Here is a 25,000-nt window from a genome sequence, read left to right as displayed (position 1 = left end):
AAAAACAGAACATGTCTGCCATGATTACGGCAATACCCACACACGCAGGCGTTTGTGTCACTGGCAATTTCAGAGGGGTTGTTTGGAACACATTTTGGAGAGTATTTAGAAATCGGATCATTTGACCTACAGACCAGAAATTTAGTGCAAAGATCTTGCACAAACTGAAGTTAATGTGCACCAGATATGGAGATATTTGCTGAACTCAAATTGCTATGTGATTGTAAGAAAGACGACCCCTTTTGCGTGAAATTCACGCTTGCGAGTTGTGCGCAGAATTTATCAATGACATGAACGAATTCCTTCATTGGGAATTAATGCCCTGAACCCTCCCGCAATTGCTGTCTTCACGTCACCGATTGTCTGAGGCTGGGTTTTGCACACTAGGTCCAAACCTCGTGACCCTGTACATTCCTTCTTGTGTAAGCGATAAAAGCATAATTCAACTTAAACACATGCCCAAAATGAACAACCTTGCTGCATGCTTTCAACGCAGTCAAAATTTTCGTTGAAATTATTTCTTGAGTGAAACATCTGTCAATCTGCTAAGTAGACGGATTCCAAAAATAACTCTGTCGGGATTACATGGGTTGTGAAAGAGTGAATACCCTTGCTTTTACTGGGACAAGCATTGGAGGGGCCAATCACTAGCAAGGGTGTGTCTAAAACACGTAGACAGAATCCCGGCCGCGGCCGCCTGGTGGGTTAAGTGTGGAGATTTTTCCGATCTCCCATGTCAACTTATGTGCAGACCTGCTAGTGGCTTATCCCCCTTTATGTGTACACGCAAGCACAAGACCAAGTACGCACGAACAAGATCCTGTAATCCATGTCAGAGTTCGGTGGGTTACAGAAACACGAAAATACCCAGCATGCTTCCTCCGAAAGCGGCGTATGGCTGCCTAAATGGCAGGGTAAAAACGGTCATACACGTAAAATTCCACTCGTGTAAAAACACGAGTGTACGTGGGAGTTTCAGCCCACGAACGCAGATGAAGAAGAAGAAGGTATGTGTCAAAGAAAAAGGATGCTCTAATTCCGTGTTAAAACCAAGACAGACCTGTGACGGTGAATAGTACCGTGTTAAAACCTAGACAGACCTGTGACGGTGAATAGTACCGTGTTAAAACCTAGACAGACCTGTGACGGTGAATAGTACCGTGTTAAAACCTAGACAGACCCGTGACGGTGAATAGTACCGTGTTAAAACCTAGACAGACCTGTGACGGTGAATAGTACCGTGTTAAAACCTAGACAGACCTGTGACGGTGAATAGTACCGTGTTAAAACCTAGACAGACCTGTGACGGTGAATAGTACCGTGTTAAAACCTAGACAGACCTGTGACGGTGAATAGTACCGTGTTAAAACCTAGACGAGACCTGTGACGGTGAATAGTACCGTGTTAAAACCTAGACAGACCTGTGACGGTGAATAGTACCGTGTTAAAACCTAGACAGACCTGTAACGGTGAATAGTACCGTGTTAAAACCTAGACAGACCTGTGACGGTGAATAGTACCGTGTTAAAACCTAGACGAGACCTGTGACGGTGAATAGTACCGTGTTAAAACCTAGACAGACCTGTGACGGTGAATAGTACCGTGTTAAAACCTAGACAGACCTGTGACGGTGAATAGTACCGTGTTAAAACCTAGACAGACCCGTGACGGTGAATAGTACCATGTAGTGGAGAAAGACGGTAGCTTTAAGAAACCCCCGTCAGTTCTCAGTTCTCAGATCTTGAACGACAGAAATCAGAATTATGCTGGATCACGACGAGTGGGTCAAAGCTGTCACCTGACCGGTTCTTATTTCCAGGGAAAGTTCACGTTACTGACTTTTCTCCTACATATGATTATTGCGTTAGTGTGTGCCTAAACGCTATTGTGACAAAGTTTATGTTGTGTCGTCGTACATTTTTGTTTTTTTGTTTTTTGTTTAAGGTTTATATGTTATTGTTTATATGCATTCAATGTTAAACTTTTGTTCTATTTATCGTTAACATGTAAAGCAAGGAGAGCACGATTCTTCGTGGTACGCGCTATATAAACTCTCATTACTATTATTATCATCATTTTTAGCGTATCACCAACTCATGTCCCTAATAGAAACAGTTTCTGTGAGGACGTAAACTCCCCCCTTAGTTATTATCATCATTATTCTTAACAGCTATTGTGTTCTTAGCGTAGCAATAGGGTCCGATATTTAGACGAGACAAGTACAGTATAATGCCGACGAGTCGAAGACGAGTCGCATTATACTTGTTCGAGTCTAAATATCGGACCCTATTGCTACGCTGAAAATACAATAGCGATTATATAGCTGTTCTGACCTTGATTTGTTGTTCCAAACTTACAAAATGACAGTTTGTGCGTCGATGCGTTGATCTCAGGTTTTGATAGCAGACGCCGTTTCTTATGCGCATTAGTTTTGCGCAGGCGCCACACTGACTTTGGAGAGAGAAAAAATCGATTTGACAACACAGCTGTTAAACAGCGTTTTATTAGTTCATTCGTATACAACAAAAAGAAGTTTGAGTTTTTTAATTTTGAACAAGACTACTTATGAAGAAGACCAAAACACAACATAGTATATCCCTTTAAGGCATTGTAGCTCGTATCTTACACCAATGAGATCGAGTAGGGAGTAACTGTACTTTAAAGACGGGAATAACTAGACAGTTAGCCTACAACTTTATAATCTTATAACCATATGGGCCTGCATAAAGGTTTCTCGAATAATCTGCTGTCAGCGTCAGTGTCAGTTTGTGCATGAAGAATTGCGGGGATAATGAAGTATGATAGATGACAAGAGATAGAGGACGTGAGGGGGTGGGGGTGGGGGGGGTGCAACACAGATAGAATCAAGAGAGAATGAGAGAGGGAGGGAGGGGGTGTCACAATAACGTAACACATGACAACAATCTTTATTTATGAGGGTTCCAGCTAGTGTAAGCTTAAAACAAATGCACTTTTCTTATTCCTCCCTCGCTCGGACGGGCGCAGTGGCGTGGTGGTAAGACGTCGGTTTCTTAATTGGAAGGTCGTGAGTTCGAATCCGAGCTGCGCCTTCCTGGTGGCCGGTTAAGGGTGGAGATTTTTCCGATCTCCCAGGTCAACTTATGTGCAGATGTGCAGACGTGTGTACACGCAAGCACAAGACAAAGTGCGCACGAAAAAGATCCTGTAATCCTTGTCAGAGTTCGGTGGGTTATAGAAACACGAAAATACCCAGCATGCTTCCACCGAAATCGGCGTATGCCGCCTGTATGGCGGGGTAAAAACAGTCATACACATTAAAAACCCACTAATGCAAAAACATGAGTGAACGTGGGAGTTTCAGCCCATGGACGAAGAAGAAGAAGAAGAAGAAGAAGAAGAAGAAGAAGAAGAAGAAGATATCCCTCGCTCGAATAGGAGCTAAGCTAATCTCAATTACATGAACATATACAAAGACCTGTATGTACGAATACTTACACAGATAGCAGCAAGCTAGGAGACAGAGGGGGGTGGGGGGAGAGGCGTCCTAAAAGGGGGTTGGGGAGAAATGAGATAAGAGAGGAGTGAAAGACCTAGAATTGACGATGAGGTGAAAAGGTGGAGAAAGAGGAACACTTTTTTTGTTGACAAAAGCGCCTGACATTGTGGAAATGATGTTATGGAAAATACTCTCCAAGTACAATTCGTACCGCCCAGTTCAGGTCGGATCACAGACCAAAGAAAGACATGATCAGAAGATTAAGAGTTACGTGACGTATCGACAGAAGACAATCACCAATTATTATTATTTAAAGCAAGTTTAGATCGAATAGAATTAACAAAAGCATTGCTCTATATATTTTTTTAAACGACTCGGGTTATTTTTTTTAACCTCGTAAGTAAGGACAAGACATATTTAAATTCGGATTTATTCTGCTAAACGTCGACATTTGATGCAATTGATTAAAACGAACAAGGGTTAAAACAGTATAAAATCAAACAGGGTAATCAATAATCAAATATATTCTTGCATTACAAGTTCAAAATAGTCAATCCTATCGTGAGTAGGTATACACAGAAAAATTCATTTGTCATTTTGTTGTTACTTTATTGTCCCATCGCTGGGAAATTCGGGTCGCTTCCTCCCAGCAACGGAGATGTATAATCAGCCACCCTTACTTCTGGCAGAATACCCGCATGCCACAGTGGTGACACGGCCATGGGGCATGGATACCATCTCTGAGTCTGCACATTAAGGTGACCCGTTTCCGATTCGAACCCGTATCCCGCGGTTCACTAACAGCTCTAGATCTAACAACTAGCCCCCCCCCACCCCCCACCCCACCCTACCTCAGCCCCACACCACCCCACCCGACCCCCGGGCTGGTGAAAAGACAACAAGATTGGAACCCTACAACAGAATACAGTGACTATGCGAAATCACCTGTAATTAACTCGTAATAAACGTTTGGACAAAAATTAAACGCCATAAAGTGACATTGAAAAAGACATGCAGAAGAATAATGGAAAATATTTGTCATGCAGTCCTGCAGTGTGTGTGTGTGTGTGTGTGTGCGGGGGGGGGGGGGGGTAAGTGCAAGCGTACGCAACGAAGACACACTTCGGTCAAAACGAAAAGTGTTGGTTAAAACTAATGAAAGATACTAAAACACACACTCACACACGCGCGCGCGCACATATACACACATACACTCACACATACACACACACACACACACACACACACACACACACACACACACACACACACACACACACACACACACACACACACACACACACACACTCTCTCTCTCTCTCTCTCACACACACACACGCACACACACGCACACACACGTACACACACACACCTGCACACGCACACACAAACATTTTGTGTGAATTAGTAGGCATTAGAACAACTGAGCAGTTGAAAAAAAAGAGAAAAGAGAGAAACGGACGGAAAACAACCCAAACCCGAGACTGCAAATCTGCTTACGTTCCCAAAAAAAAAGAATACAAAAGTACAAAAATAAAAATTAAACAAGAACAATATAGTCTTTTTAAGGACAAAAACACAGCAGAAAACAAAACCAGACACCAAACAAACAAAACAACCAACGCATACAAAGCAACCCAAAAAACAAACACAGAAGAATTTTAGCCACAAAAGTGAGTTGACTTACTTTGCACAGCCGGATTCAACCGCACACGAAAGTTTCCACCAGCTTGTGATCAAACAAGAGGATTTGAAAGATAATCCAGGACAACACAGCGCCTCCGTTCAAAGCTGAGCACGTTACTATCTCCTTTACTCGGTCAGCCCTCCCGGATTTACCAAACTTGTTGTTTATTTCCCACGGCCTTGGGGCGTATGCGAGTGATATACACAGTTTTTATATGTGACCCTCCACCACGAAATGAGTCGCATGTCACCTTTGCATGATTTTCATATTTTTTCATTTTCATACAGAGTTTTTTATGCTCTATCCAGTGGTGAAAACCGTTTTAGAAAAGAGCAAAAACTTGAGTTATAAGCCTGTGACTAAGGTGACCCTCACACTGTTACCATACACTCCCCGGACTTATATTAAGCCTAGCGCAGAGCCGCGCGAGGTGACATGCGACTCATTTCGTGTTGGAGGTTCACATATGTGGAGTACTCAGGCCTGGTTTTGCATACACGTCACTCAGTTGTTGAACAGGTGCAACTGCAGTCACCAACAGGATATATGTCGTTTAATTTAAAATGACACACCGATATTTTTCAGCTCAAAGGAGGGAACAGTGTTACCCACGTTGTAAAATGGAGATCAAAACAGCACGCTATGGACAGTGCTCTGCGATTGATGTTACGTTGAACGTATCCTGAACCCCTGTCGTTTGTCTGCTTAGCGGTTCGAAGACCCCGCGAAAATGACCCGACAGGTATGGTTTTATATTGTGATGCGTGCCGTCGGTTGGTGGCGTAGGAAATGGGGGGAGGGGGGGGAGTGATAGGGAAGCAATACCACATCCTGCTAAACCGTGGGTGTAAAGAGATGTGTTTGGCCTGCTCGCCCCCCCCCCCCCCCCCCCCCCCATTCCGGAGCCACATTAGATGACCAAAAAAGGACTGAGAACAGAGGGGTTTAAAGAAAAGAACAGAACAGGACAGAACGAAACAAGACAAAACAAAGAAGCAAAAACCTTCGATGATCACAAACCTTCGGGCGGGGATGTAGCTCAGTCGGTAGCGCGCTGGATTTGTATCCAGTTGGCCGCTGTCAGCGTGAGTTCGTCCCCACGTTCGGCGAGAGATTTATTTCTCAGAGTCAACTTTGTGTGCAGACTCTCCTCGGTGTCCGGCGAACACCCCCGTGTGTACACGCAAGCACAAGACCAAGTGCGCACGAAAAAGATCCTGTAATCCATGTCAGAGTTCGGTGTGTTATAGAAACACGAAAATACCCAGCATGCTCCCCCGAAAGCGGCGTATGGCTGCCTAAATGGCGGGGTAAAAACGGTCATACACGTAAAAGCCGTGGGAGTTTCAGCCCATGAACGAACAAACAAACAAACAAATCACAAACCTTCTATCGAAATGCTGGCCAATGTTAATGAAAGAGTGAAGTAAATTACAACACCTGCTGTATGGTTACTTTATCAGACTTATGGACGTAATGAATGCAAAGCGAGAAATTTAGGTATCCGTATCTTACATTATCTATGTTTGCGGAGTAAAATCAGTACATTGGTGGCAATTCTCATGGAGGTTATAATTATTTTTTCCTCGCAGGTGTTGGTCAAAAAATGGATGGAAAAAAAATACACAGTCCGCCGGCGCATTTACGAGAGTATGAGTTTTAAAGCTCTTTTTTTATCGCCTAAGTGCAAATATGTTGTTTTCATACTTTTTTGTCTGGGAACCAGCTGTTACCACACACACATAAATCACAGATTGTCTGTACATATCAGTTTTAGTGTACTCCCTGGAATTGACTCGGCAGACTCGGTTTTTAAACCGCCACACCTCACTACGCTGACTTGAAAAATTGATCAAAAGCATAGAAATTAGCATTGGGGGAGGGGTGGATTAGACAGAGAGAGAGAGATCAAATCAAATCAAATCAAATCAAATCAAGTTTTATTTTACGAGGGTTGTGGCATTATCAATACAAACGAGCTTCTTTTCAACCAGTCTACTCTAATATTATATACAAATATATATACACACGTTAAACATTTACAAAAGATAAACATTACAAGAGGTAGTTGCATACAAAGAAAGAGAAGCAAATACACACACACACACACACACACACACACACACCCACACACACACACACACACACACACACACACACACACACACACACACACACACACACACACACACACACACACACTTTCTGCCATCGTTTATTTCTGAATGTAAGTTTGTTTTGAAGACGCCACCATAAGCCATTAGCTTATTGTTGTGTTCACTTGATAATAATTTCATGAAAACGTAAAACAGAAATAAAACATTGTTTTAAACCAACTGCACCTAGATATATACGTGATTAATGAAGAAAAAAAACCCAGGGTATGTACGAAATATATGCATGTCCTAGCAACATGATACTGTATATTAACAATTCTATTGCTCAGTGTAGAAACGCATACCAAGAGTAGTACAATGCTTAACGTACTCACTAATACGAAGAGATTGCCACATTCATCACCGTCAGATACCAATGAACAAGTGTATACAATACAAACGAGCTTCTTTTCAACCAGTCTACAGTCCTTGCAGGCGGAGGTAGTTGTCTGTTTTATTACTCTTAACTGCAGATAAAATTAGCATGTACGCACACTTTTACTCGACTAGGCGTGAAAAGACTGCAAGGCCGTGTTTGTGACAATAAAAAAGATATAACTTTGAAATTTCAACTTGGAAAAGGACATTCTCTCTTCCATAAAAACCGATTTGAAGAAACAATCACACACACAAACAAACAAACAAAAAACCATCGAACGATCAGACATATACATTACACATGTTTTATGTATTCAAGAATAAACATTCACGCCCTGTCCCCATGTAGATGAGATAGGTGTGATCCTTTGAATACAAAATTAAGCATTAACGCCTACCTCTATTTATTTTTTTATTCTTTTTGGGGGGGGGGGGGGTGACTGAGAGGGACGTTTGTGGGATGGTTGGGCAGGATGTGTTGCCTCTTACTTTGCAGTTATCTCAATACACTGTTAACAAACCCAAACAAGCACCATGAAATGACTGGCCAGGCTCCTGATACGTAAATGTCCAGCACTACCGATAACATTTCATGTCCCAAATAGTCTCTTGTACTTAGGACAGAAATAGCAAATTAGCATTGCATTCCAGCGCTTGGATGATAGTGAAGGTGTACATGTTACAGTTAATCTGTGAAACCAGGGAATACGTGTATTAACTAAACTATTTTAGGTAATACATGAATTAACTGTTTTTTTCCGTCAGTTAATTCATGTATTACCTAGTTAATACACGTATTCCCTGGTTTCACAGATTAACTGTAACATACACACTTCTCACCACAAACATACCTTCATGCGTGCTTTCAGTATTCCTTCACAATCGCGTACAAAACTGCATTTTAAACAGGGGAAAAATGTGCTTGCTCGATGCATAGTGTGAACGTACTTCTGTCACAGATGGTTAGGCTTGTGGTTGATAACAGAGCAACATCTGTTTTAGATAAAGCGTCTTTTTGTGTGTATAATATATCAAAATAATAGTATGTAGCTTTTCTATAGCACAATTTGCATCAATAGCTTCAAGCGTTTTTACCAAAACAATACAAAAATATTGAAAAATATATCAACGTAACAAAACAAACAAAAGCATGCCACTGTGGTGCAAGAATGACCAATGGAACTGTTATTATAGGCAGGGCGGATGTGTTGTTATTGTTATTGTTATTGTTAAAACTAAAAAGTCTGTCGTGTTCAACAGAAACAGATGAGAATTACTGAGAAAGAGAAAAGAGTTCTTGCTAAGGAAATAAGAGTGATTTTAAAATTCGATGAAAATCTTTCTTTCCATTCTGAACCTTTATATGATCAGCTAGCGTAACGGAGACAGAGGACATACATGTATGATAGAAAGCTGCTCAATCAACTAGAATTCAATCTACTCATAAATCGAATGCCTATAACCGGAAGGCCAACAGCCGTTGTTGACTTTCAGTCACCCCTTGCAACTATGTGTTTGCGTAAGATCTTTTCAATCGAGCTGTCGGAGGCGAATGGAGCACCACGTGGGTCATGGGATACGCGTGGTAAAGACTTCGTTCGGCATCAAGCGATGAAAGGTACACTTAGTACTCGATCCGCACTAATTCAGTGAATAGAGATTTTAAGACTAGTCTAGGTACGGGACTTGAAGTGTTTAGTTTTAGATAAGCTGTTTCCCCCGAAGTCGGCGAATGCTGCCTGATTGGCGGGGTAAAAACGGTCATACACGTAAAAATCCACTCGTGCAAAAAACATGAGTGAACGTGGGCGTTTCAGCCCATGAACAAAGAAGAAGAAGAAGAAGAAGAAGAAGAAGAAGAAGAAGAAGAAGATAAAGCTGTGACTATCACCTATACAATCTAGCCTTTGTCTACTTTTCCCAGCTTGCTACTTGTCTCCGGGCTTTGGCTTGAAACAGTGCCGTGTTTGTACAGTCCGCTGAATTACTCGCTTATTACGGGTCAATGACTGTATGATGACCATTTTGATTTCGCTCAAATTGTACTCGTGGTATAATTTTCCTCTTTGTTCTATTTGTAGCGTTCATAGGGATAATGTCAGTCAAAAACACGCGAAAACCCGGTTAATGCCGGGTATAATAGCTAACCTATATGAACATTTTGTTTGGATCAATCTTGTACCTAGATATTTTTAATATAATTCTACACTACATTGGGGTATGCACGTACAAGATCCCACGATTGACAAAAACGTCTTTCCTGGCAAAATTGTACAGGCGTAGATAAAAATGTCCACCAAAATACCCGTGTGACCTGGAATACTAGGCCGTGAAAGGTGGATGCAGCGCCTATAGGCAGTCGATCTACTGGCCGATGTGAATGCGTGACATAATGATATTGTGTAAAAAATTCCATCTCACACGGCATTAATAGGTAACATGCGCCTTGAGTCGCCTTGTGTGGTGAGATACGTGCGCGATATAAATCCTCGTAAATAAATAAAAAATAAATAAATAAATTCTTGTCTTTTCTCTTTTTATAACGTCCAGAGAAAGAACCTCTCTTCTTTCCCACCTTTGTTTATTTCTTTCTCCGCGTCTTTTGATTTTGTGTGTTTTCTTTATAAGTGCTAGTGACCTTTTTCTGTCGTTCTGCCTGTCTAACTTTCTTTTTTTGTTTCTTTCCTTTCTTTCTTTGGTTCTTTATTTATTTCTCTCTTATTTACACCAATACTTCACTGGCGTTCGTTATATTTAAGAGGTGAGTTTGAACAAATGTAATCTTTCTTTCTTTCTTTGGTGTTTAAAGTCGTTTTCAACAAATGTAATGAGCAGTTGAGAGGTCCATAAAAGTTATAAGATCCGAGTTATGTGTCATGGACCAGGCCACTCTAGGAAACCGCATACAACGATCTGTATACACTCGATTATTGATAGGCCATATAACACTTCATGATGCCGAACAATTTGTTTGTTTGCTTAACGCCCAGTCCACCACGAAGGGTGATGATATCAGGGCGGTGCTGCTTTGACATTTAACGTGTCCCACACACAAGACAGAAGTCGCAGCACAGGCTTCATGTCTCACCCAGTCACATTATTCTGACACCGGACCAACCAGTCCTAGCACTAACCCCATAATGCCAGACGCCAGGCGGAGCAGCCACTAGATTGCCAATTTTAAAGTCTTAGGTATGACCCTGACGCCTTACCACTAGGCCACCGTGTTGGAAAATGTAAGTTTTACGCCCTCACGGCTAAGCCATTAGGGGCATGTTACACGGGAGAACCCGGCTTTGTATGAAAATAACAAATAAAAATGCGGGGGGGGGGGGGGGGATGTAGACAGCTGGCTGCCGGCTGCTAGAGGAGACCTGAAATGGGCTAGGGACCGGGTTGGGTCGTCTTGGGTCAGTGCTGAAATGGTTACTTTATTGGCTGTTGGCCGAACGGACACCCGGGCTTCATATTTTTGCATGCATGTATTCGTGTTTCCAAGGCCTGAGGCTTTCGCTGTGACCCTGGGATCTTTATCGTGCGCGTGCGTGCACACGGGGGTGTTCGGACACCGAGGAGAGTCTGCACAAAGTTGACTCTGGGACACACATCCCGCGCCGAACTTGGGGGTTGAACCCACGCTGATAGTAACAACCGGTTTTAAAGCCAGCGCCTCTACCGACTGGGCAAACTCCCCCCCCCCCCCCCCAATTGGTTGGGGTCAAGAAGTTCCTAGGAGGGCGGGGGGTATGGAGTACATGTAACACATAGTGTTTTGTTCAGAACATTCCCACCCAAGCAGAGCCGCGCTAGGGGTACGCATTACCGTGAAGCTGGCAGTCAGTGCTACCAAAATAATGTCGTCTGTGTCTACCACTCGGTGGTGACTTAATGTGGGTCTATGTAAGCAGATGCCAGCGCAAGCAATCTGATGCAGAGTCAGGAGGCGGTTTGGTACAAGAGAACCTTAGAGGCCACAGCCTCGGCCGTCTAAGGGATCTGTGTGTCTGGAGGCACATTTGGTTTCTGAGGTTCAAGCGGAGCTGTTGCCTCTGCTCCCAAGTTCCCGTGTCTGGAGGCGTTTTGGTATGGAAGCAAACCTGTAGGTTGGGGCCTCTGCCTTTCAGGATGCCAGGACTACAAAATGTGTGTCTTGGGACACATTTAGCTTAAGATTCCAGAAGTGGATCTGTGCTGTGCTGGGTCTGCTGCAAGCACACTAGAACCAGCTCGCAACAGTTGAGGTGAACAGATTGGTGACCAAGACCATCATCTGTTTCTCTCCGAGTGATGGGTGTGGGCGGAGAAAGTCTCCCAGACTGAGAGCATTATATTCTCCCTTCTGTAGCGGATGAGACTAGACATCTCTTCCTTGAGAGTGTCACAACCTTCAAACACGTGTGTGAGGTGTCCAGTCTTGCCACACTGACAGACTACCTTGTCCCAGTAGATGCGGCTGCTGACCGTGCGCAAGCGACGCAACAGGCTCATGTGTCTCGGGGGGAGTGTGAGGTGGTGCCCTTTCCTATTGTAGGGGAGGTGTATCCATCCTCTCTCTTCACATGTTTGTGACAGTGTCTGCTCTCTTTCCTCTCTTTTTAGCTTGGCTAGCAGCAGTTTGGCTTCCTGGCAGGAGAGCCGAATGTCTGTCACTGGCATGGTTGACATAGCCGCTGCTTTTGCTGCTCTGTCCGCCATTTCATTTCCCCGGATTCCTGTGTGGGATGGCAGCCACATGAGGGAAAAGTCTGTTCCTTTTGTCATAATTTGGTGGGCTAAGAAATGAATTTCAGTTTGCATCTCTCCTCTGTTCTTGGTGCCATATGCATGTGCTTGCAACGAGGATTTTGAGTCCGTAAGGATGACCACCCCCAGAGGTGGGGTTGGCAGATCGTTTATCAGTGTGCAGGCCATGTAGATAGCAAATAACTCTGCAGAGAAGATGCTGATCCCCTTGTTTAGCTTGTATTTTCGTGTTATATCAAGTCCATGAATCGACAAGGCACACCCAGCCTCCCCTGACTGCAGGATCGAACCATCTGTGAAGACCTGTAGGTGGCTTTTAAATCGTTGATCGATCTTTTCTTTTGCAACTGTGGCTAGCAGCAATGGGTCTTCTGCCTTTTTGAGGCCGTCTCCATAGTCCATGATCAGATTTGGGGCTTCAAGCAGCCATGGAGGGTAAGGAAGAGTACCACCTGTAACCAGCTTTTCCTTGGACAGGGCACTCTGTTCCCATATGCCCTTCACATGGTTGTATATTGGGAGCACTGTTTGGTATGTATGAGTCTTGGATTCAAGAGCTTTGTATTGCATGTGGTCGGTATCTCCCATGTCTGCGGTAGCCGAACAATATAACACCACCAAGGAGTAAGTGCAAACTCAAGTTCTCCCAAGTGGATATTGCCTCAACAATGATCTTCGCGTCCAAACAAACGATTATAGAGTTCCCTATTCTCCTTATCAGCTGATGATCAAATCCTTTGCTGGCCTGTACAGTTGAAGCCCCCCCCCCCCCCCCCCCGATTGAAGTCTGCGCACGCACACACACACACACACACACACACTCGTCTTCTTAAGACCTTGTTTTTTTCAAAAACAAATTGATAACCTCTATAAATGTACCCCCTTTTAAGACCTATTTTTCAGAATTTTGTTGGAGCTCTTAAAAGGTGGGTTCCACTGTACTGTGAAAATGATGGAGCGCCGCCATTGTCCATTTGTGTTGACACGGTGGCGGTCAGATACGGCGGGGTGATTGATAAGGGTGTCTAACCTATGTGCCTACACTGTACATGTATTCTCTTCACAGAAAGTTAAGGACCGACCAACAACACGTATCAGTATTCGTCGTGTAGGCATGTAGCTACAGTGCATTATTTCGTCAGTGTGTCAGCTTTGAAACACAAACTGGTGAGCACAGTGCGATGCCAAGACCCTGTACATCACACGTTTTTGTTTGCCCGGCCTGGCATGTTCTGCGCCGATTTCATGGGGTTGTAAAAACTACCACATTTTCCCAAACAAATCTGAATCTCTCGCGTTTAGCATGGCGCAATAACAGTCCATCTGTGATTCTAAAACAGGCTAATTTTATTAAACTATTGGACTCTTGATATGTTTTGCAAATTTGTAAAGCGTGTATTCGTTTTCTTCATGGATCCTTATGTTTTTGTTTTAAAGTATAGGTGTAATATTAGGCGTACATACCATTACATTCTGGTATAGTCTCAAGAGATAACTTTCAATTTCTTCCAAGCTGTGTCTCTGTGTGAATGCAATGCATAGGAACCAACCATCAGTGAGGAGATAACCCATTCATGTATTATAAAACAATAAGACAGAGTGATTATGTGTTTATTTCATCAATGTACGGCAGTCAAAACAGTCTTAACATGCGGAGATGTTTTGTCGCATTTTGGAATTCCCCAGATAACACAACACAAAAAAGCTATTGTTGATCCATTAATGAATAGACAAACATCCTGTGGGTTAAATTATGACATTGCGGTAATTGCAATATATCCTCAAAAAACCCACAACAACAACAACAACAACAACAACAACAACAACAACAACAACAACAACAATTAACCAGTTGTTATGTCAAAAACGTAGTCTATAACTTGGTGTAAGGCACGCCTGTGTAAACCATTTTTCACATCGTGGTGATCTTTAATTTTCACTTCATTTGACTATATTCTATCTCAAAGATTAAGTGCAACTTTTGCAATGGTAAATCTCCTCGGTACTTTCACAAGCATTAGGCGAAAAAAAAGATTAAAAAGAGAAGAAAAAAAGTCAAGTCAATTTAATCTTCTAAATGCAAAGCCAACCTGCCAAAGCTTTGCAGTGCAGCAAACACGCGTGTCTTAGTCATGTCTCGCATGTTATGCTGCATGGTCAGCAAAGACTAGGACTTGCCCCCGACTGGTTTACTTTTTCTTGTCAACCATTGGCGACATAAGATATAAAAAGTACTGTACATTTTAATTGAACACTGCAAATCACTACAGTCGTCAAAAGTTGATCATCACTCACATATTCCTTTTAAATATATACCAACGTGTTAGCTGTTAACATGATTGGCCAAACAGTTAAATAGGGTTTTTAAAGCCTAATAATGTCATAAGTATTGTGAAATGCGTACAATGACTTCATTTAGCAGAATAAATAGCTCGTTGTGAGTAAAAAGCGATGAAACAATGTCAACGGTTATAGTTTATATACAACATATCGCCAACAGAACTCAAGATTCAACTGGTCTAAACATTAGTATGAAAACATACACACATGTATATCAAAGTATTAAAAAGCTGGTTACATTAGCCGGAGCCACACCCAATCCCTATCCACGTATCAAAACACACACACACACACACACACACACACACACACACACACACACACACACACACACACACACACACACACAGATGCGTGCACACTTTCATATTATGAATGGTTATTCAACCTGTCCGATCAGATTTTCCGCGGTCATTATCCTGACTGCTTTTTAACTTTGCTTTTCTTCATCGTTGGTTCCACATATCTCTCAATTACTTTTGTTGCAAATGTCGACTATTTTCAGAGTGCTTTCGTATACGTCCCTTTGTTTGTTTCTTAGATCGTAACAATGTACGTTATACTTGTCTCGTTCGTCAATTGCTTCCAACCTTTTACAAATTCTTCACCCCAGTGTTACACTCGAAGAAAGTATGATGAGTACATGTCCACGGTTGGGATTCTTCCGGTATATGCCGGAAATCCGGATTCGTAATGTGTGTGGTGACGGTTTTTTTGGTTGTTAATTATACAAATCCGTAAGCGTCTTGGGGTCCCCCCTTAAAATTCTTCAGGATTCATGACACTTTTAGGTCCCACCCACGCATGTCTATTATATCAAATTGTGCAGTAGATACGAGTCATTCAGTGTCCTTATTTCACAGAAAATGCGGGAGATCCACAGCGGCCTTTATTTCCCCTCGACACCGTGCTGAAAATACCATGGACCAAATACCAAATCATTTGCCAAGCAGTTTACAGGTATAAGAACAGAAAACCAATCTTTTCATTAGCACAGTCAAGTGTAGCAATAAAAGTGACCTCAGTTACCAATAAGATCAGTCACTACATGTCTCCATCAGAAAAGTTGAAGATAGGCCTATAATTATTTTCGCAAGTTATGCATCGTAAGGTGCTGATGCCTATTGGAAAGTTAAACAATATAAAAATTCACTCATTTCTACAGCATTGGAAATTTTATTGAGAAAGCAGCTCCGAAAGATAGTTGGTTTAAACAATGTTTATTCATATTTACATGTTCAGGAAATGTACATCGACATAGGGTGAAGACAACAACAAGCCTACGGCTTATGGTGGTGTCTTCAAACACATTTACAATAAGAACATGGCAGACACGCCCTTACACAGTAAATAAAAACAATCCGTGAAGTTTACTCAAAATATTTACCTATTTTAGGAGAGAAAAGAAAAGACGAAAAGAAGGTGAGAAAACACCAACGAAAATAAAGTAAACACACATACACATCTAACCAGAAGAATGCGCGAGAGAGAGAGAGAGAGAGAGAGAGAGAGAGAGAGAGAGAGAGAGAGAGAGAGAGAGAGAGAGAGAGAGAGAGAGAGAGAGAGAGAGAGAGAGAGAGAGAGAGAGAGAGAGAGAGAGAGAGAGAATCTGTGTTTGTCTAATTATTTCCAAACCGACCAGTACGTCTGATGAATTCCTGAACAGCTTTAAATATATCAATATTTTCAAAATGACTTTCGTTCACATCCCCTTCTAATAAAGTAACAATATTAATAAAACGATTGTGAAGCGTATAAATGGTATCCTGGCGATCTTGCAAATAAGTTGGGCATTCAAAAAAATAGTGGTCAACTGTTTCTGCACCAGTGCCGCATTCACATTCACTATCGTTACTTAACTGACGGATAACTAAATGATGTTTTAAATCACTAATCGTTAATCTCAGCTTACAATGTAAAATTTCTAGGTCTCGAGTCTCTCCGTGAGAAAGATAGTTGTATGTGTTTACTCGCTACAAGTTTGCATAGTTAGCATGCTCATTATGCAATCTCAATTGAATGCAGTGTATAAGCGCTTCGACTGAGGTAAGCGAAATTTAATCGGACTCTGTCCGCCCTTTACAAAGATTGATCGGACATCTGACCGACACTTGACCATATAAATTGAACATTTGAGGCAAATAATCGGACTATGACCGATGTCCGATGCCTAACGACATCAATTTTCGTTCCTTTGTTATGTTTTATATTTCTTTTGGTACACCATTCGTTAAAAAAAATGCATTTGACAAATCAAACAAAAAGCACACACCATAACATAGCAATGAAATGGCAAGGTCATGGTCGATTTGAATTCAGTAACTGCACATCTAGATATAAAATTAAAATAATATGTTTACTGCCAAGGCTAACCCTAACGCTCTTGATCTGTGTAGCTGGTTTCATGACGTCAGCGTCAGTGACTTCTTTTTTTGGAAACTGACACAATCAGTGATGTCATAACGTCAGCACTAACTGTTGTATATTAGAAAAGTTCATTACGTTAACGACCTCACCCCATGGCGTAATATTATACACTCAAAAAAAAATCGACTTCAAAGAGGATAGCATGTAAAGACTCGTATAAAAACTTGAAATGCCATCAAGAATCAAAAAAAGGAATGTGAATTCATGGCACATATCATTTATAAAAACACGGGACAAAACAATCACAATTTTGAGTCTTGATTTTGAAATGCTGACTTTACACTGACGTCATACTCGTCAGACGGAAGTGACGTTAGGAGGAATGGCGGTGGAATTCTGAAGAAACTCTACTGGCAGAACGTCAAAGTGGAAGAACGCGTTTCCCCAGGTTACCGTGGCCAGCATAAGACAAGGCACGGACAGGCAGTTGAGAATGAAGCCGGTCGACGCCTGCACAAAGAATGATACATAGTATGTATCTACATTTTTCTTTTCCCTTATGCTTCTCATTCTTTCCCCTCAACTCTCCATTCGTAGAAATGTTACTTGTATAATGTGTGTATTATGTATTATAAAATTGTGTCTGTCTGTGCATTTGTATATGTTACAGTAAATTCTCAGAACCAGAAAATTAACAAAATCCTTGAAAATGTCAGGAAATTTGTAAAATTCCTGTTTCACTCGGGGATTTACAAATGTACTAAAATATTCAGGGATTTTGTAAATTTCCTGGTTTTGAAAATGTGCATGTCAAGTTGTATGTACAATCATGTAATTAAGTGATTTAAATCAAAGTCAGAAGAGAACAAGATAAGACTTGTTACCATGTCAATGACCCTGACCGCCCCGAAGGCAAAGACGATGGCGTTGGGTGGCGTGGCGACGGGAAGCATGAAGGCGAAGGACGTTGTGATGGCAACGGGGAACATGAAGAACAGCGGGTTTAGGTTCAGTGTCAGTGACTGAAACACAAAAAGATCACAGACTGAAACAGAACACAGCCTCAGAGACTGAAACAGAACACAACCTCGGAGACTAAAACAGAACACAGTCTCGGAGACTGAAAGAAACCACAACGCCATGCAACATGACTGAGGCGAAGGACGTTGCAAAGGCAACGGAGCGCATGAAGAATGGCGGGTTCAGGTTTAGTGTCAGCGACTGAACCACAGGCCCAACGTGCATTAAAAAAACAACTAGAAAACGTTTCGGATCCACTGTCAAGAGCCGAAATACATCATCGAAAATTGGACACACACACACACACACACACACACACACACACACACACACACACACACACACACACACACTCTAACCCTAACACACACTTACACACACACTTAAACACACACACTAACACGTACCAACTGGGCCAGGATGGGCATCATAATGGTAGCGATGGCGGTGTTGCTGGTGACCTCAGTGACGAAGGTCATGATGTAACAGATGATGAACAACATCAACCAGGGGTCTAACGCTCCAAACACTGCCAGCTTCTCCCCAAGCCACAAGGACAGGCCAGACTCCTTCAAAATATAACAGAAAAAGTCATGTTATGATCTATTATGCATCAAAATCTGCCAACGTTTCTGGCTGCCAAAACGACAATCCCGAATCCTAAAGCAATCATTATCTCAATAATTTTAGGATCGTCTGTTGCGATTAGGCTACTCCAAACACTGCCAGCTTCTCTCCCAGACACAGGAACAGGCCAGAATCCTTCGAATTTAAACCCCCAAAGTCATTATTTTGATTATTTATCACGCATCAAAAGCTGAGCGCATTGCTGATAGCAGCCAGATGGACAGTCCGCAATTCTTAAGCAACCCTTATTACGACTGATTTTGAGATTGTTAGTGGGTATGAAAGCTGTAGTTGATGAACAATGAGCAACACGATCAATGAATGTTGTTAGAGACACTCGCGGGTCACTGATTGTGACAATTAAATTGTAAGCTGTCCTTCCAGCGAAGGTGATGAGCAAAATGAGCCATGCTTTAGTGCAACTTTCTTCACGTACGACTAATAAATAAAGATGTGAAAAACAAAGGGACTCAGTGCTCTGAATGCATTCAGCACGTGCAGCAAGAGCAAGTGACAGTTATGCGGAATTAGTCTCCTGGCATCCGGGAAAATAACAAGCATTGAAATGAACAAGCGACTTTCTTCCTCAAATTATTTAAGGAGATATATAACCGCTCCCACAGAAGGAGACCCAGACAGAAACCCTCCAGAGAATATGGACGCTTTAAAATGTCCAGACCAGTCGTTTATTTTAGCATTAAGTCTTTACAGTTTAATAAGCTGTTTCAAGAAGTCCTCAGAAAGACTGGAAGTTGAAATGCAGAGTAGAACCTGCAGACTTTATGAATGGCAAATCTGACATAAACACTTGATAGAGAAAGGGTCCCATAAATCATTAGGCAGTATAACAATCGCATTGTCTTACCACACTCCTCTTGCGTTAAATGTAAATAGCTTTTAAAGAATATGCCGAGAACAAACACGTGGAATAAGGTCGATGCTGAATCGGGCTCGCATAACCTCCTGGGTTCTCGAGACCCAAAGAAATAAACAACAACAATAAACAACAAAAACTTCACTTGCGGCAGTCTCAATCCCCCATGTATTATTGAAGCAATATGGTCAATCGTTTTGCTTTTTGCCTCTATTGTTAAATATTATCTGACTGAAAATCTTCGTGCATGCCCCTCCCTTCCATCACATTACCTGGGCAGCCTGTGCAATGGCGAAACCTCCTCCCAACAGAAGGTAGAGGGACCAGGGCATCTTCTCGTGAAGAATCTTCCAGTTCATCAGAGCCGTCAGAGGCCTCCGTGGACCCCTACCTGAAAATGTACATTTTTAAAGTTCAATTGAAATTTCGCATTTTCACTTTCAGAATTGTGTATGAAAACCGTGGGAGTTCCAGCCCACGAACGCAGAAGAAGAAGAAGAAGAAGAAGAAGTTTATGAAAACTTTATTTCTCTTCTAGATCGAAATTCTCCGTATGAAAATGATGAAGTACTGTATTCCTCTTTCATTCGCTTTTTTCTGGTAAAGATCTGTGTTTATGTGATAGATTTGTTTTGTTCCTTGGTGACCTCTGTCATATTCATACTAATATATAAGCCCAGGCAGAGACCCTGAGACAAAGAGAAGACCATTGAACAATGCAAAGAAGTCCTTCTGTGGTATCAAGGACATGACAAGGGAGAAGAATGTAAGCGCTCAAAACAGAAGACAATAGCATATAATTATGCGGAAACCAGACTCCTGATTCCAGGGGTAGTGTGCACCAAAAAGTCCTCAAATGGATGGGAACCAATCCCAAGCAAAGCTGAACTTCAACCAATCCGATCAAGCTGCTGTACCCACCCAGCTGGGCTCTTTCTAACACTGCAGGCCATTGCTGGTGAATTGTGGCTCCGAAGTGAAGATGTTCGAATGAAAACGGCATCATATCGAGCGTACACTGCATAACATACATCGGAGTTATTCGCTGCGATCGTGGCTTTAACTGGTCGACCACGTGTACATTGTTTGATTCCTCAGTTAAAAAGAAAAAAGAAACACAGCCTCAGAAACATGATGTTAATTAATTTGTATATTAACATTTACTATAATCATAGTGCATTACCCTATTTATAGTAATTTAATATTATATTAAAATATCAAAAGTATGATGATGACAACGAGAACAAAGAGTCACTGACCTTGTCGTCTGCTGCGGAAGAAGATGTCGGGTAGGGCTGAGGGCAAAATAAACATAAGCACTGCGACCAGAATGGCTGGGGTGGAGTCACTCACAAACCTGCACATTTGTTGAAAACAGGCTTTACTTTCTTGAACCTGCAATCGTCTGCATTAAACTGGATACAGTAGGTGAGACAAGCTATTCACTGAGAAATATCTGCCAGGAAGTAATATCACTTGAGCCGTAATGGAGAACGGACTTCACAATTTCCAGCTTAAGATTCAAAAGGAGACACCTATTTCAAAAAACAAATTATATTAAAAAAGACACATTCAAGCTCTCCCCACTTTGTTTTTAACGATTTTCATCACTCCTTTTCATCCAGTTTTATTCTTGACTTTTTTGTTGATATGTTTTTTTTCTTTCCTTTCGCTCTCTCCATCTTACCTTCTCTCTTTCTGTAAATGTAATCAAAAAAGTCACAGCTTTTACCTACCCATCCGGGAAGATGCTGCCCCATCCACCAACTCCTCCGAGATCTCGCGTGATCCATAGAACGACGAGAAGCGCGAAAAACATTATAATGGTGCCCTCTGCATATCTGTGGCGACAACATAGGAATCAAGGACTATGGGGATCGACAGATGAAGGTAACATGATAATGATACTGATGATGTTTCAAATGTTGACAGAGTCAACAAGAAAAACTTTTCGGGAAAGTTCATTTCCATGAGAATGAAGGACTCGTGTCTGGCTTTTACTCGCTTCAAAGCAGAAATGCTCGTGACAACTCCGCCTTACCGATAATAACAATCTAAATGATGATATGAAGTGAACATGCACAGGGGATGCATCTGCTCGCCTTCACTTGTTTTGGTTTGACTTTACGGATATAGGCTAATTATATGATGAATGAATAGAAACAAGGTCGATGAAGCATACTTTCTTTCAAACACTCGTTGCACCGTATTTTAAAGTCATACCTGACGGATGAATGATATTTTCTTTAAATTTACTTACTTTGCTGGGTTTAAGATTGATAAATGACTCATGAAGGTTGTATATCTGCAAACGCCCAATTTGTTTCTATTCTGTTTGATTGTACAATCGTTCAATGAGGAAGTGAGGGTCAACTCAGCCAGTACTCACGAGATGGGTCCCAGTTTCCTGAACTCTTCCCTGATGACTTCTCGCACCTTGTTGTTCCTGGCGCTGGTCACGGCCGCTGAGCCACGCTTCAGGATACAGTCACACCCACCACTGTACCAATAGATACACATTTTTCGTTTTATTGCTGACCCTCTTGTACGCATTCCCGGGTCTTTCCGCTTATCCCTGCTTATCCGACAGTTTGGTATAGGAGATATGTCAACAAGTTTTTTTTTTTTTTTTTAAGAGTTATTTGTTTACCTTTTCCTCATGTGACTACGAAGCGTAGTCTTCTACAATAACAAGCTTTCAATATTGGTCTTATGAATAGGAAAAGGCATTATGCAGCAGCTGTCCCGTCTTTACCTTAAAATGTACTGCCCCAGTTGTATTGGTGAGTACAGAATTCATCCATTTTTTAAAACTGTTCTTCTCAACCACAGCCACTTTGCTGTTTAGATTAAATTTATTGGAACAAATAGTTTCTACAGGGGTTCAGATGTTATGCCCTTTGTGCAGCAGCTACCCCATGCCATTATTCGGTACGGGGCTCTGTCTGCGCAACATCGCAGGGTGCTCGGACTTTTGTAAACGATGCAATGCACCATACAACTCATTTAATTTAATTTAGTATTAGCCCTACACCCGCCATCATCATCATCATCATCATCATCATCATCATCATCATCATCGTCGTCGTCATCATTATCATCATCATCAGCAGCAGCAGCAGCAGCAGCAGCAGCAGCAGCAGCAGCAGCAGCATCAGCATCATGTTCACACAGTTTAATTATAGATCAAATCAGCAGCTAAATCTCCAGGTCAGTCTACGCCAGTAAAGCAGCGTCTGGTAAAGCCTGTAATTAATTGGGCGTAGTCGACTACGCGAAGCATACTTCGCGAAGCTTGCTGCACGAAGCTATAGCACTAATTGTTCGGCAAGAAATCTTCGCGAAGTCGATTTCCGGCTCAATTAAGAACATCCTTACGTCCAGCTTAAAGCAGTGATCAGTGTAACAGGCTGGGGTCTTACCGACACCTGAGGAAGATGATCTGCAGCCAGATCCACACGATGACGACCAGGATGAGAGAGAGGGGCAGCCCGTAGATCAGCCACGTGGCGAAGGTGATCGGGGTGTTCAGGCCCACCTTCTCGAACACACTGGTACATAACAAACAGGCAAAATCGTACTTGTACACATTATCACACAATCCAAAACGTAATGCAAACAAACCAAACAACAACAACTTGAGAAAAAACACAATATTTTTTTCAGTAAAAACAACATACACACACACAATATTGCGTACGTGAAAAACTGAACAGGAAAAATCAGGAAATGTTCTCTCGGGCAAAAGCCTTGTGTATCGTCCCGAAGGCACAATATCAGTTACCATCAATGCCATCCATAATGTAAGCAGTCAAAGAAAGGTAATCAATCTTGATTGTATTTTAAAACTAGTTGCCCGGAGCAGCACCAATGCAACCAGCGCAAGGCCTGCGATATGTCTTTGAAACACACTGCAAGAGCTAGCAACATCTGTACACATATACAAACCGTAAAAAACTCACTTGAAACTAATGCCCCCGCATATCTCAAAGTAAATGCCAATTTGTCTACATAGACCGGGCAAAACTCATATGGTAACTAATCACTTAAAAACAGATCTTGACAGCACTTCTATCATAATATCAGTCTCCAAGCACACCAACTTACATCTGCGACTGTCCAAGCAGCACAAGGTTGGGTAAGTGCCAGTGAGACTGGCGATACCCCCCCCCACCACACACAACCCCACCCCTCAAACACATATACATTCACATACGCAAACTTACATCTGCGACTGTTAAAGTAATACAAGGTTTGGCCCAGTGCTAGTGATGCTGGCGACACCCCTCCCCCCCCCCCCCCACACACACACAACCCCACCCCTCAAACACACATACATTCACATACACAAACTTACATCTGAGACTGTCCTAGCAGCACAAGGTTGGGTCCAGTGCCAGTGAGACTGGCGATACCCCCAACGTTGGCAGCGTAAGCGATGGCCAGGGATAGAGCCTTGCCCAGTTGTTTCATCGACACCTGCTTGGGGGATTCGGGTGTCCCTTCTCTCTCTCCTTCTGGTTTCTGTTTGTCCTTTTTCTCAAAGCCCACGGTGTATTTACGTATCCTGTGCGTCAACCTGTTTAGTTTTCCACTGCAAGAAAGAAAAGACAAAAAGAAAGAGAGCGCGATATTAAAACATTCAGTCAACCTATTGGGAAAAAAGAAATCGAAACTGAGCACACTTGACCAGTCTTCAACAGGTCGAGAAGGTCCTGGCTGACCGAAATCCGTCGACCGATAGAACTAAATCTCGTCACTTCAAATGAATGATTTTGATGGTGAACGCGCCTACTGAAATGCCTCGATAGTTTCTATCCTTGGAGATGTCAATGCATTCCCGGTCGTATTCCGAATATTGGCGAAAGTGTGAGAGTGAGATATTCCCTTCTCCCAACTTTATTTTATTGTTTTCTTCTTTCATAGGGTTTTAGGGTGGTGATCCAGGTTTGCTATAATGCACATGTTTATGTGTACATAGAGAACATAGAGCCCACTGTTACAGCTTAAAACAGACAGACACTTTTACCAATGATGAGAACGTTCAGGAAGATTTTGCTCTCAGTTATTGTTCAGGAAGATTTTGCTCTCAGTTATTTTGTAGTCTAGAATATTGCCAAAGAATAAAAGCAAGTAGCCGAGAAAAAACGCCACAAGATGGGATTTTAAAAACAAACCTTACCTTGTATGCTTCTGTTCAGATGTTCCATTCACTTCAACCACAATTGGAGACATTTCAACGTGGTCTGAAAAGCAAAACGATGTAAATACACACACACATACACACACACACACACACACACACACACACACACACACACACTCACACA

General features: G+C 42.2%; 2 protein-coding genes across 3 annotated transcripts in view; both read right to left on the bottom strand.

Moving 5' to 3' along the window:
• Nucleotides 1-5,380, bottom strand: part of LOC138975940 (Na(+)/citrate cotransporter-like) — a 37,817-nt gene extending 32,437 nt beyond the window's left edge. Inside the window, exon 1 of one of the 2 annotated variants that reach the window (XM_070348712.1) lies at nucleotides 5,166-5,380. The gene's annotated coding sequence lies outside the window, so the exon portion shown is untranslated. Of the gene's footprint in view, nucleotides 1-2,333; nucleotides 2,353-5,165 lie in introns of those variants that run through there. The other variant, XM_070348715.1, reaches the window with a different exon arrangement.
• Nucleotides 5,381-14,043: 8,663 nt separating this feature from the next.
• Nucleotides 14,044-25,000, bottom strand: part of LOC138975927 (Na(+)/citrate cotransporter-like) — a 19,230-nt gene continuing 8,273 nt past the window's right edge. Inside the window, exons 6-15 of the mRNA XM_070348691.1 lie at nucleotides 24,853-24,916; nucleotides 24,028-24,264; nucleotides 23,093-23,221; nucleotides 22,060-22,170; nucleotides 21,407-21,511; nucleotides 20,930-21,027; nucleotides 19,943-20,061; nucleotides 18,577-18,738; nucleotides 18,034-18,171; nucleotides 14,044-17,659 (exon numbers count right to left, since the gene is read on the bottom strand). Of these exons, the coding sequence (XP_070204792.1) occupies nucleotides 17,507-17,659; nucleotides 18,034-18,171; nucleotides 18,577-18,738; nucleotides 19,943-20,061; nucleotides 20,930-21,027; nucleotides 21,407-21,511; nucleotides 22,060-22,170; nucleotides 23,093-23,221; nucleotides 24,028-24,264; nucleotides 24,853-24,916 (1,316 nt within the window). The 3' untranslated portion in view covers nucleotides 14,044-17,506. The remainder of the gene's footprint in view (nucleotides 17,660-18,033; nucleotides 18,172-18,576; nucleotides 18,739-19,942; nucleotides 20,062-20,929; nucleotides 21,028-21,406; nucleotides 21,512-22,059; nucleotides 22,171-23,092; nucleotides 23,222-24,027; nucleotides 24,265-24,852; nucleotides 24,917-25,000) is intronic.

The sequence above is a fragment of the Littorina saxatilis genome, linkage group LG9, assembly GCF_037325665.1.
Source record: "Littorina saxatilis isolate snail1 linkage group LG9, US_GU_Lsax_2.0, whole genome shotgun sequence".
NCBI classification, from domain to species: Eukaryota; Metazoa; Mollusca; class Gastropoda; order Littorinimorpha; family Littorinidae; genus Littorina; species Littorina saxatilis.
Note: the sequence above shows the minus strand (reverse complement) of the source record. Positions and strands in the feature narration are given on the sequence as shown.